Source organism: Danaus plexippus, chromosome 12 (genome assembly GCF_018135715.1).
Source record: "Danaus plexippus chromosome 12, MEX_DaPlex, whole genome shotgun sequence".
In the NCBI taxonomy this organism is placed as follows: domain Eukaryota; kingdom Metazoa; phylum Arthropoda; class Insecta; order Lepidoptera; family Nymphalidae; genus Danaus; species Danaus plexippus.
Genome location: NC_083545.1, coordinates 2,996,507 through 3,010,104, shown reverse-complemented (window position 1 = coordinate 3,010,104; position 13,598 = coordinate 2,996,507). Strand labels below are relative to the sequence as shown.

Below are 13,598 nucleotides of genomic sequence, written 5' to 3'. Positions count from 1 at the left end.
TTCGGGCCAGCTAACTTGTACTTTGGCATAGATGCTTTAGAAATGTACATTGCTAGTAAAGCAGTTACTCAATTTATTAAGACCTAAATCAATAGTACATTCACTTATAATATGTATAAAATATTTCGTCGTATTGCTATATTTATTTTTCAAAATTTTATCTCTCTGCAAATCTTGTAGCTTAGAGCCATTGCTTCACAATTTATTGTAAATTTCTAAAGCTAGTTTCACACATTTAATATGACTTGACTGCTGAGCGCTTAGTGCTCATATTTGAAGCTCACAGACAACGTAAATGTTAAAGTAGATCCACAACACCACAGATTAAATATATAATCTCTTAAAATTAACTGGGTACTTTTACTGGGCACATTTTGGAATATATTTAATATTATTAAATATAGTTTTCGAGAATAGTAAGTAATCGAGTATTAATCTGGTAATTGTTTAATTTGTGACATGTAAAACAAACCATTACGTAAGTAACAAAAAATATGTATTTTTACCATTATTCTGGACGTCAACGAACATAACTAATTTTTTTCGGAAATTATGTGATCTAAAATATTAAAATAGTATTTTTAATCTCAACTTTATAATTGTAATTGTAAAGTATCTATAGGCATCTGTCCTAAGCCATAAACCAAATAAAAATGTTAGTATATAGTCTATGTAATCAGCTTGACAGAATAGACAATTTTGATATGTCATCTAAACCGCTCATTGTTTTATTTGTTTTCCTATTTTAATTAAATACTACGTTACATGGTGTCAGAACTATTTAAAAACGTGTTAAAAAAAGGAAACGAAGAAATTCGTGAGAAAGTTGTAAAATGGCTACGAACGACGCAGTATCTGGAATAAAGCCGCCGGCTAACCTACAAATTGACTCGGACAAATCAACGTGTTGGAAAAACTGGTTACAACAGTTCGAGTGGTATGCAATCGCTGTTCAGCTAGATAAAAAGCCAGCCGATGTCCAGGCAGCAACATTTATGGCAGTAATAGGCCCAGAAGCGATCGAAATATACAATAGTTTCAATCTGAGCGATACAGAAAAAAAAAACCTGGCCGCCATCAAAAACAGGTTCAAAGAGTATTTTGCACCAAAAACAAATATATCATTCGAAAGATATATATTTTTTAAGATTGAACAAAATGAAGATGAATATTTTAACGAATTTTTAACCCGAATAAAAACTCAGGCAATCAAATGCGAATTTGACAATTTACTGGACGAAATGTTAAAGGACAAAATAGTTTTTGGTATCCGATCCAATCAAGTCAGAGAGAAATTGTTGACAGAGGATAAATTAGACTTAACCAAAGCTATTAATATCTGTAAAACTAGTGAACAAGCGTCCAAACAATTAGATGAGTTTGAAAGCAAAAATAAAACAGATAAAGTACTAGTAGTCAAAAACAAAAGTGTCAAAAACAAAGAAAATGAAAATTTTGACTGCAAAAGGTGTGGTTCAAATCACAAACGCAGAGAATGTCCAGCATTTAACAAACCCTGTACCAAGTGCAACAAAAATGGTCACTTTGCCAAAATGTGCCGCACAAAGAACTATAATCCTAAATTAAAAAATAAAGTGAACACTGTAGAAGAAATGTCAGATTGTTCAGAAGACGAGGTATATATATCAGCTGTAAGTGGTGGAGATAAGAAAGACTGGACAGAAACAATACAAGTTGGTAAAATAAAATTTGCTGCCAAATTAGACACAGGAGCACAATGCAATGTGTTACCGAGACACTTGATGAACAAACTAAAGGCAAGTCTGAAACCAAGCCGAACAAAAAATTTAATAAGTTATACAGAAGATAAAATGGCAGTTCTAGGTGAAGCAGAGTTACTATGTAAAATAAAAAATGAAAAAGAAACATAATATTCAAGATAGTTAAAGAAAAAGTTACACCAATTCTAGGACTTGATACATGTGAAAAATTAGAACTTATTGCACGAGTGAAAACACTGAAGGAAAGTGAATGTAAAAATGATATCTTCGAAGGCTTAGGATGTTATAAAAACTTTGAATATGATATTGACCTTATTGAGAACCCGAGACTGGAAATTAGACCGTCAAGAAGAATTCCACATGCTATAAGAGACGAGGTAAGGCAAGAACTTGATAGAATGGTTAAGTTAGATGTTATTAAACCAGAAACAGAGCCTACCCCTGCCGTGAGTCCTATGGTAATTGTGAGACAAAAAGGTAAAATAAGAATCTGTATTGATCCGTCAGATGTAAATAAAAACATTCTTAGACGTCATTTTCCACTTACTACTATAGAAGAAATTTCAGCAGACATTAAAGGTTCTAAATTCTTTGCATTGTTAGATTGTACAAAAGGATTTTGGCAGATTAGACTTTCTGAAAGAACACAAAAGATATTAACTTTTGCTACGCCATGGGGAAGATATTCTTTCAAGAGACTTCCTTTCGGAGTATCATCGGCTCCTGAAATATTCCAAGAAATTTTAACAAATTTGCTCAGTAAATTTAAAAACGCAAGAGTGTCAATCGATGACATCTTTATCTATGCAAAAAGTAGAGAAGAACTTAAGAAAACTGTTAGCAAAGTTATAGAAACACTGAAGAATTCAGGGTTCAAACTAAATAAAAATAAGTGCATTTTTGAATCAGAAAGAATTAAATTCCTGGGGCACATTGTTTCAGCTAATGGACTAGAAGCAGACCCAGAAAAAGTTGAAGCCATACAAGCAATGAAGACGCCAACAAATAAAACGGAGCTACAGAGACTACTAGGAATGATCACATACCTAAATAAATTCATCCCGAATATGTCAGACCTAACAAATCCACTAAGAGACTTGCTACACAAAAATACAAACTTTATATGGGAAGTTCATCACGAAGAAACATGGAACAAAATAAAACAAGTTCTCCAGAGGCCTCCAGTATTAAGACTATATGATGTAAATAAACCTGTAACATTAAGTGTAGACGCAAGTTCAAAAAATCTTGGTGCTGCACTCCTCCAAGAAGGACAACCAATAGCATTCGGAGCAAGGGCGTTGACCAAATGTGAACAGAACTATCCACAGATCGAAAAGGAAGCACTCGCTATACTGTTTGGATGTAAGAAATTTCACGAATATGTTTACGGCAAAGAACTGACAGTAGAATCAGACCATAAGCCACTTGAGTCTATCTTCAAGAAAAACATACAATCTGCTCCAGCAAGATTGCAACGGATATTATTTAATCTTACACCATACTCACCAAAAGTTATATTTAAAAAAGGTACAGAGATACCACTGGCAGACTTCCTTAGTCGAGACTGTGATGCCTCTAATCTAAAATATGAACAAGAAGAAAATCTGAAAGTTGCAGTTATACTACCCATGTCAGTAAATGCTAAACAAGAGTTAATTACAGCCACAAAAGAAGACCAACACTCACAGTTACTACTTAAGACAATAATACAAGGATTTCCAGACAAAGTCAGGGACCTTCCTACAGAACTACAACACTATTTTAATTTTAAAGAAGAACTAAGCTATCTGAACGGTATAATTTTTAAAGGAAATAAAATTGTGGTACCTAAATTACAGATCCCCAAAATGCTAAAGAATATTCATCAAGGACATCTAGGTATAAACAGCTGTTTAAGAAGAGCACGACAACTTTTCTATTGGAAAGGACAGTACCACGACATTATAAAACTAGTCAAAACCTGCTCCATCTGTGAACAAACACAAAGAGATAACATAAAAGATATAGTGCTAGTTAAAAAATTTCCTACACTTCCATGGCAAATAGTTGCATCTGATCTGTTTGAACTAAAAGGTAAAACTTACATAGTAATCTGTGACAGCTACTCCGGATATGTGGATTTTCGACAGCTAAAAGGTCAGTCATCGTATGAAGTTATAGAACAATTGAAACAATGGTTTGCCGTGCATGGAGTACCAGAAGAGCTACAAACTGACAATGGACCACAATACATGTCCAGAGAATTCAAGGCCTTTCAAAAAGAGTGGAAATTTAACCATGTCACCTCCAGTCCACATCACCCTCAGGGCAATGGGCTTGCTGAAAAAGCAGTTCAAGTAGTCAAGAACATATTGAAAAAATGCAGTATGGACAAGTCTGATGTCCAACTTGCTTTATTAAACTGGAGAAATACTCCAAGAAATGATATTTTAGGCTCACCCAATCAACGTCTATACAGCAGAATTACCAGATCTCCATTACCTATAAACGACAACAACTTAAAACCAAAAATAATAACAGGAGTGACCACTGAGCTTAAACGACTAAGAGAAGTACAAGCCAAATATGGTAATAGGCACACTAAAAAACCAGATTCTTTTGAAATTAATGAGAAGGTCAGACACAAAGTTGCCCACCGTCAATGGGAGGGGGCAAGGGTGTTAGAAAGGCCTGAAGGTTTACCAAGATCCGTTATCATCCAAACTGATCAAGGACAAATACTACGCAGAAACTTCAGTCATTTGCACAAGACTCAAGCAGACATAACCAGAAACAGAGTGGTAGTTCCTGATATTAAATATACAGAAGAACCAACAACACAACAGGTTCCATCACCACAATCACCTGCTGCCCTGGAGTCTCAACCGACATCAACAAGTTCATCACCAAGTAGTTCTAATCACATGCTGGAGTCAACACTCACTCAACCATCAACAGCACCTAGATCATCAAGATATGGTAGAATAATAAAACCAGTAAATAGACTTGATCTTTAATAACACTTAAATCAGTACTTATTAAAGCTGTGCTCAGTAAATTTACAATCATTTTATATTTTCTTGTGCAACATTAATTATCAGATGAATAATGTTAGTTTACTATTCACATAATAGTAAGTCATTGTTTTGTCATATAAAATTTATTATGTTCATTCATGTTAATTAAAGAATAATAAGTTAGTTTTAAAATGTAAGAAAACGTTTTTAAGTTTGTTTAGTTTATAAAGAAAGGGAGATGTAAAGTATCTATAGGCATCTGTCCTAAGCCATAAACCAAATAAAAATGTTAGTATATAGTCTATGTAATCAGCTTGACAGAATAGACAATTTTGATATGTCATCTAAACCGCTCATTGTTTTATTTGTTTTCCTATTTTAATTAAATACTACGTTACAGTAATATGGGAATTATTAAGGAAAAACTAAATTACACCAGAACTGTTGATAAATATTAATAACAAATGTATAGTATTATTCGTAAATTGGAGTAAATATTAAAAAGAATGTTTGAAGTATTAATACATAATTACTTAAATTTATGTTTAAATAAAACAAATAGGACGGTTCACTTCTTAGAATATAAGACATTTAACTAATTCGAATTATTGGCAAGGCCATATTGGCCTTTGCTAATTTGAAGGCTTTTTTCCATTCGTTGTTCATGTTGTTGCATGTAAATGTTAAAGCCGTTGTTCATATTGTTTTTTTTGTCAATAAGAGGAGATTAAATTCTGTTGACTTAGTGAACAATCTCCTTCAAAAGTATCACACTTGGTTGCAATATATTCATAAAAAATCAATATTATCTTTTTTTCCTACTACTTGCTCTGATATACATAAAGAATATAATGAAAGATTTAACTAAGATATTGGGAAAATGGAAAAGAAATATTAAGCTTAAAGCAATAATGATCATCTAGTTTTATAGAAGTGTTAGGTCATATTTCAGAAAAATCACTATTCTCAGCAGTTCTCCTACGTTTTTTGTGAACTTTAATTCACATTGTTTTTAATTGTACAAAAAACCTAATTATAGAGTCTATGACAATGATTTCATTTCTCAATAAAAGACAATTACTTGAACATTTTTTATTGGGCATATAGTGAATGGTTATTTTTTTGGTCTATTAACATATTAAATTTTAAAAAGCTTACTTTTGATTATTATCGATTTATAAAATTGTACAACACTTCTTCTTCCTTCTCCACCGCGACTCCATAGAGCGTTGTTTATATGCATTTTTAAGTCGTTTTTTATGGGTCCTATTGGTGTACTTATGACTAGATCTGGAATCTTTGGATTGTACTCGAGCACATTCGCAAGGTGATCCTATTCTGCTGACTGTATCCATAGCGCTGGGACACTTATGTTTACTTCTAATGCATTTTTTGTAACACTTATCCGGATCCGGACACGGAGCAGGTCTCGGTCTATGTTTGTGTACACTGCATGTCGGTGCAGAGACACATGGCTTTAGACTTTTATTTGAATAAACAGCTGAAAAGAAAAGTAATATTATAGGAACCTTCTGTTTAATATAATATATTCATATTAGAATATGAACCTCGAGCAAAGCAGAGCCTTATTCAAAAAGTTTACCTTTAATTAACTGTTTTGATGTTTAAAATAAAACAAATGTTGCTTTATTTCAGGGTTTAATGATTATAACATTTTGTTTTACATTTCCATGTATGAAAGGTGCATAATTAAAAAAACTTTATGGTTTGTATAATATGGAGACAAACTAAGTAAAATATTTCTTGTCATATTTTAACGTCACCTTTTAGTTTGATTACGAGTGTTTTAGAATTCGATTTCCGTTAACTAAAGAATTTCGCAACATTTCTTCCCTCTCTTGAGGCGTCCTCTGTGACCTTTCCCAGCACAGCAATCTGTCTTTCCCCTGACACTTCCCTTTTTCCTTTGATAATTTTCGTAACTTTTACTTCCTGTTAATCTATCTTTCTTCTGCATTTTTGCTTCTTTGGACTTTTGTTTTAGGAATTTTTCAACTGATTTGACACTTCTTGAATCAGAATTTTTGCTTTTAAATTTACCACAACTGCCACACTTTGACTTGGATCTTGTTGACATAATTGATAAAGCACTTTGACAAGGCCTTAAGCCTTTCGAAATTGTTTTTTTCAAACATTTTTCTGGATTTTTACATGGAGGCGGCGTAGGGTGGCACCTGACAGGTGTACAGGAAGCGGTGGGTGTGCACGGTGGATGTATTGCAGGGGCCATTTCTGTATTATTTTACTCTGAAAAGTGAAGATTAAGACAATGATTTCGAAAACTATTAAGATGTTTCGAAATTTGATTATTATAACTATTAAGATGTTTCGAAATTTCGAAAACTATTAAGAGTGATTAAGAAAACTAACATAAGAAGCCAGCTTAAAAACATACAAGTATTATATTATTTTAAAAGAACTTACCGGGAGTCAAATAATAAAACATTCAATCTTCAAAGTAAGGATTATTATCGCGTCCGATTTAAATCGAATAAAGTAAAAAAGGAAAACGCAAAATCCCTTGGTAATAAACCTAACACCAGAATGTTATACTTACAGTACTTGTTCATGTTACTTTCTTCCGGTTGTTACTTAGTGTTCTCGGCCGCTTCAATTTTACACTAAGATAAAAGAAAAAATACATTTATATTATTTTCTCTTTTATATACAAATCTCAATAATTCCCATTAATACTTTATTATAATAATTTACAACTTTGTACAAAAGTTCAATGTGTGGTTTATAATATCTTTGTAAGTCATATATAAATTTTTTGCTTTATAAAATTTTAATTGCGATTGAACTTTTGTATATACATTTAAATGATTCATCGATAAGACGAATTTAATTTTATAATGCTTTAAGCTGGCTTCCATATTACTATAATTCTACACTTTTAGGCTTTTGTACAAAGCTGTCAATTCTTATATAAAACATGTATAAATGTGAACCATACATAAATAAGTTAAAAACTTACCCATAATAATAGACCAAAAATATATATCTAAATCTATTTCATGTCTATTAAAACATATTTTTTTTTAAGTATTTCGTTTTAAACTGAAACGTTAAATTTTCATATTTGACATTAAATGATCTTCTTTTTTCAATACTGACAGAGGTCATCAACTTCTTTTATTACTTTTATACAATTTTCTGGTCAAGTATAGGAAGACAATTTTGACATTTTCTAAAGCAAAAGACATACTGTTTTACCATTGTGGTGAAATGCATATATTTAATATAAATATTCTTTCAGACATTATCACCAACAAAAAAAAGCTATATATATGGGCAGTAACACTTTCAAATAGCTTCATGGGCTAATTACACTGCTAGTGTAAGAGGGTTGTATTAATTACAAATAAAACAATATCCATTATATAATGTGTAATTTATTTGAACAAAAACAAAAAATTTAATTGCAATTTTAAAAGCTTTATTCTTTATAATGTTATTGTATAAATAATTAATAAAATAACTATACACTCTCTATATTTTGCACATATAAATATTAATACAGTGATGGTAAATATCAATAACATCTAATTCTCTAGTGAAACGGCTATTATATTTTTTAAACATAAAGCAACACTATTTATTCTATGACAAATCACAGATAATAAAAACTCTGTTACAAAAACATTTATTAAAAAATGTACAATTGCCATGTATAAGCACTCAATGGAACTTCTGTCATGAAATTAATTTTAAAGCTTAATTCAAGACACAACTTTTATTAGTCAATATGAATGCTGTTATACGGCTTATAAGGGTGAGGTCACACAATGCGTCAAACGGGTTCCAATTTTATGTATTCTTCTGGAAACAAATAGTTCATTCAAAAATTAATATGTACGAATAAATCTGTGGCGACTGTACTAACAAGTTGTTGAATCACAATACTGTGATACACTAAGGTTGCTAGGATCTCACCCAAAAATTTATATACAATGAATTTATGAATGACCATATTATAACTAATTAATTTAATTGTTTTAAGGCCTGAGAGTTTGTATGCACCAAACGCTTCTTTTTCAACCTACTTATTCAATTAATTTCTTTATCAATTTCATCTGTGCCAAATATTGTTATAACTAATAGCAAATACCATACCTTCAAAGTAAAATTCATTATAGCAATTGGAATGATTGAATATTGTAAGAAGTGATTTTTATTGATTACATATTTTTATAGTTGTATTATTGAATGATAGAAATAAGAATAATTTTATATGATTAAATAGTTTGTTTTAATATAATCTTTATATCAGTTGAATAAACCGTGTTTAATGTCTGGGTTCATGTGGTAATGAGGGCAATGCATCAGTTTTCTTTCTTGGACAAGGATTCCTGGTAGGTTGGCGGTTGATCCTGGAAAATTATAAATGAATATAAGCAAGATTTTGTATAAAAATGTAGGACTACAGCTTATTAATTATTATTAATTAATATATTATTATTTGCATTAAATCTTATAGTAAATAATATTGTTGATGGTGTTACGTACAACAACATATTAAAAAAATAAATGAACATCGCCGGGGCAACAACGTTGTATGGATGAAATATAACGAGTGACGTTACTGACTCTGCGGACTGAATACCAAGCCGATTGAACCAAAACATTCCTGATACCACACAAGCAATGGAATGGTGTTACCATCCTAACATGGGGGCAATCATGTAGTCTTAGGTATAGGTTATATAGTTTTAATAAGTTATTCTTATTATAATATACCTATAAGTAAGTTTCGTAGTTTTCCTGGAATCTCTGGTTGCTACCCTATATAATTATCGCTGATTCTATGCTTTCTAAGTATACTCACATATGGTGGTGGGACATAGGCTGTTTGTGGTTTATTGGGATCATAGTAGGCGCTCTGGGCTGCCTCAGCTGCCTTAGCATCTGAAAATGTTAGTCAAACTACTACACCAACTAAATTACATATAAAATCAACAATTAATATGATAACTATACGCATTATTTACAATAATGAAACTAATAATATATGTAACCAATCAAAATCTTGCCTTTCAAGACGGCGTCATTATTCCAGAGACGAATGTCGTTTACCCTTTAAGTATTTTAATAACAACTGGTTTTAATGATGTTTTAAAGAATAAAAAATATAGACAATGTATATAAAAAACAATAATTAGATATTTTAATTTCAGTTAATATAGTTGTATGAGAATTAATCAATCTTAATTTATAACATTGTCAATAATTTTATGTTACTACAATACACTTACCACTTGACGACATTCCCGAGGTAGGGGCGAATCCCCCGGGGTAACCGGGGGGAGGCATGTTACCCGGGTAACCAGGGGGATTGTTACCCGGGTAACCGGGAGCGTTTGGATAACCATGGGCCAGCGCACCTGTAGGACTGGTCGCACCGGATATTCCTCCCGCCGGAGGGTAGGCCACGCCCATTACCCCAGGGTAAGGCGGGGGACTGTTCGAAACGAAAACGGAGTTTGGCGATGGTTGATCAGGGAAAGCCTGTTAAAATAAAAGTATTATTTATTAATAAAGCAAAACGTACTTATAGTTTTCAAACAAAAATATTTAAAACTTTTTACTAAGTATAATATAATGATTTCTCGCAAAAATGTTTTATTGAAATTTATTAAAACAAGTTATATTATATTTCTTAAAACAAGTGGGCAAGTTTTTAATAGATGTCTGTTTTATGTCACAAGACATTTAATGATTTTCATGTTGCTTTTAAAACATAGCGTTTTTATATCAAACAAAGTTGGAAAGTATCATATAAAAGAAAAAACTCACTGCATAAGGCGGTACCCATCCGTAATATCCTTGAGGAGGGGGTGCATATGCGGGAGGGGGAGCGGCGTACCACGGGCCAGACGGTGGCATGTACGGTGGAGGAGGTGCGTCCGCTGACATGTGACGGGATGCTGAAGAAAGAAAAATAATTACAAATCAAACTAATAATATTATTCGCTACGCCTTATTTATTTATCTCCTTTCTCACTTCTTATCACGGTTGCTGCAAAGTAACCGAAACGTCGGGAGTATGTCGTTATAAAAATAATAAAATAACACGTAGTAATCCGAAAATATCAGTTTCATTTAAATGAATACTGGCGAAAGTCTTACATCTCATTACAATAATTACAACTGAGTCAGCAAACATAAAAAAACCTTAATTTTTTGGTTTACTGTGCATATCAACAAAGGAAAATTGTAATCTATTACCATAGTAAATGTGTGAAATGATATTCATGATTACAAGCCGAGAAGATTACATTATATGTAGTTAATGAATAGATAGCAATAAAGTTATTAATAAATGTTTCAACTTGGCTGAATTTTTCAGGATACATATTAGAACTGAGACACTACATTTATAAGTCCCATTACACATGAGTGTGAATAGTTATTCTAATCATTTAAACCTTATATGATACATAACTGAACCGTCAAACATATTTAAAGCCTAATGAAAGTTAAAATAATATTATATTTTTTTAATTAAAATGTATTAATAATTTGTTCCTGTTCCGTAATTTCAATGAGAGCTTAATAAAACAATGTTTAAAACATCAACATGTTATAGTTTCTTAAATTTCTTAATTAAACTTTCATACCAGACATCGTAATTTGGTTAATTTAATAATGCCATTAAACCACTTCTGTCATGTTCATAAATTTAATGTGAGGTCTGTTCTAGAATGATCGCTGTTCTGTCTGCAGATAGTTGTATGTGTTTGGTGTGATGCATACGATTGTAAAACATGATAACTCCCTTTGCAAGATAACACTATTTGTAGAGCACACAATTGCTTCAAAAATATTTCGATGTGTCATTGAGGTGATGCTATTAGAAAAAATTATGGAAATTTCTTCTAGTGGTAATGATGTAGGGTAAAATAATTGAATAACTCACCGAGATGTGCAGCTTTTAGCATAGCTTGACCGAACTCAATTGCACCACCAGATTTAAATGTCAATTTAAATTTAACTTCTCCAATGAAATTACCATTAGGTTGAGCACGCACTTTTCCTTTAATGCTATTTGCAGAAAACATTGGCTGTTCAACAGTGACCTATAAAAGTTAATTGGATGTATAAACAATTAAGCCCTAGTAGAATTCATAAATCTCGCTACAAAACAACACTTGAAAGTAGTCTTCGTTCAAAGGCTTTATTCAATGAATGGGAAAAATAAAAAAGACTTAAAATATTTCAGTGGTAGTTTTTTGACAAATTATATTATAACTATTATGCAACACAAGCAATTGAAGTTACCAAAAATAGTATTCTTTTGATTTTTTATCGCAATTTTTATGAACACCCTACTCCTATTAGTCATAGTATTAGCAGCCATTATCGAAAATTAACAAATTTATTATTGAAACCAGGACTTCCTTCAATATGCATAATCAAACACAAGTTCATAATATTAATATAGATGATAGGAAAGATACTACCATTGAGAAAATAAGCAAAATGGAGCTATGGAAAATATGAATAATATATAAAAATAATATCTCAGTATTTTTTGGCCCGGCAACTCACATCTTGTAGTGCAATAAATGGAAAGCTGAATGATCTTAGATTATCAGATGTGTTCTTCGAGTTGTAGATCATACGATGTGTTGTCAAGTACATGCGACCATTCTTAGATCCTTTGAATTCCGGTGTATCATTCCCATAAAATTCTACTAATACATTATCAGAAAACAAAATGATACTGAAAAAAAGAAAGTGCTATGTATTATAGAAATATTGCATAACAATTGATATTGTTTCACTTCACAATTTCAAAGCATTTATTCGATTTATAATAAAATATAATAACTATTTCAATTTAATCAAATTGATCAAAATTTAATTAATTCAGACCTATAAATTAAGTTACAGATTGTATACTTAATAAAAAAATCAATCATAAACTTTTATATGGGTCACATATAGTTATTTAGAGTAATTATCCTGAAAGACTTGGTAAAAATAGAAATATATAGGAATGTAGTATTTTTTCACCAAATTCAACTATGAGAGCATCTATACTTTCAATATAATATCATAAGATAAATATGATCCACAAAGACAATAGCTTGAATATGTTTTTATTAATTTTAATTATTGTAGATGTATTTACTCAAAATAGAATGTACTTTATAATTTACTGAGATGCACCCTTGTTTAATTTCAATTAAATCTTTAGGTTTCAATGTTTTTTTGCTTTTTAAAACTTATAAACTTTTGATAAGCCCTAGGATGACTCATTGCCGTACATGAAAAATTTTTCATAAAACACTAGAAAATACCAAGTCTCGGATGCAAATATTACTAATTAACTTTATTTACCACTCTCCAGCGTGAATAAGCACTCCATGGTCAGCATGAGCTGTATTTAGTGACATTGTAAACACTTATATGACAAAAATCTTTTCCTTCCTACAGAACAAATCAATAACAAAACTACGTAAAAAGTACTCTCTCGAAGTTTGTCAATTGACAGAAGTCAATTTTAACTACTGTTAACAAAAACCAAGTTGATTTACGCGACGATTAGTACAGATACCTAACAATGATGATTATATAATTTTATTGATATTCTTGATATAATAAATAATGTCTATTACTAAAATAAAATTCCTGTTCAGTACGTAAAAAACATCAGATGCACTTAAACCCTTAAATGCAACTTCTATTAAAAAAGAAAAAAATGTTTCTTTTATGATCTTGATTCTATAAAGTTGTGTTATTTTTTGACCAGTTTTAGAAATTACCATTTGTCATAGGCTACACTGAATTTCAAATTTTTAATCAGTTTTGAGAAATAAAAAGTTATACT

The 13,598-nt window shown here is 31.2% G+C and overlaps 1 protein-coding gene and 1 long non-coding RNA gene across 4 annotated transcripts; both read right to left on the bottom strand.

Annotated features, from left to right (window-relative positions):
- Window positions 1-6,131: 6,131 nt before the first annotated feature.
- Window positions 6,132-7,899, bottom strand: LOC116772483 (uncharacterized). The gene is made up of 3 exons (XR_004353657.2): window positions 7,740-7,899; window positions 6,526-7,009; window positions 6,132-6,242 (listed from the first exon to the last, which is right to left on the bottom strand). It is a non-coding gene; the product is annotated as an uncharacterized LOC116772483 (long non-coding RNA).
- A 242-nt stretch (window positions 7,900-8,141) lies between these two features.
- LOC116772476 (WW domain-binding protein 2) lies at window positions 8,142-13,278 on the bottom strand. 3 transcript variants are annotated; one of them, XM_061522261.1, is made up of 7 exons: window positions 13,109-13,277; window positions 12,314-12,488; window positions 11,682-11,841; window positions 10,559-10,689; window positions 10,147-10,270; window positions 9,591-9,670; window positions 8,142-9,135 (listed from the first exon to the last, which is right to left on the bottom strand). In XM_061522261.1, the coding sequence occupies exons 1-7, from the start codon at window positions 13,162-13,164 to the stop codon at window positions 9,088-9,090; spliced, it is 774 nt and encodes a 257-aa protein (XP_061378245.1). In that variant the 5' UTR covers window positions 13,165-13,277; the 3' UTR covers window positions 8,142-9,087. The 3 variants fall into 3 exon arrangements, with proteins under 3 accessions (XP_061378245.1, XP_032520571.1, XP_032520572.1); XM_032664680.2 differs by having other exon boundaries at window positions 10,018-10,270; window positions 13,109-13,276; XM_032664681.2 differs by lacking the exon at window positions 8,142-9,135 and adding an exon at window positions 9,796-9,839 and having other exon boundaries at window positions 9,610-9,670; window positions 10,018-10,270; window positions 13,109-13,278.
- Between the last annotated feature and the right edge of the window lie 320 nt (window positions 13,279-13,598).

What these genes read in the sequence shown, in the direction of transcription:
- LOC116772476 (XM_032664680.2), bottom strand. Translation starts at nt 13,164, where the DNA reads ATGTCACTAAATACAGCTCATGCTGACCATGGAGTGCTTATTCACGCT. An exon ending in CTTATTCACGCTGGAGAGTG is followed by an intron (nt 12,489 to 13,108) that starts GTAAATAAAGTT and finishes TCTTTTTTTCAG; the next exon opens with TATCATTTTGTTTTCTGATA. An exon ending in GCTAAAAGCTGCACATCTCG is followed by an intron (nt 10,690 to 11,681) that starts GTGAGTTATTCA and finishes TTCTTTCTTCAG; the next exon opens with CATCCCGTCACATGTCAGCG.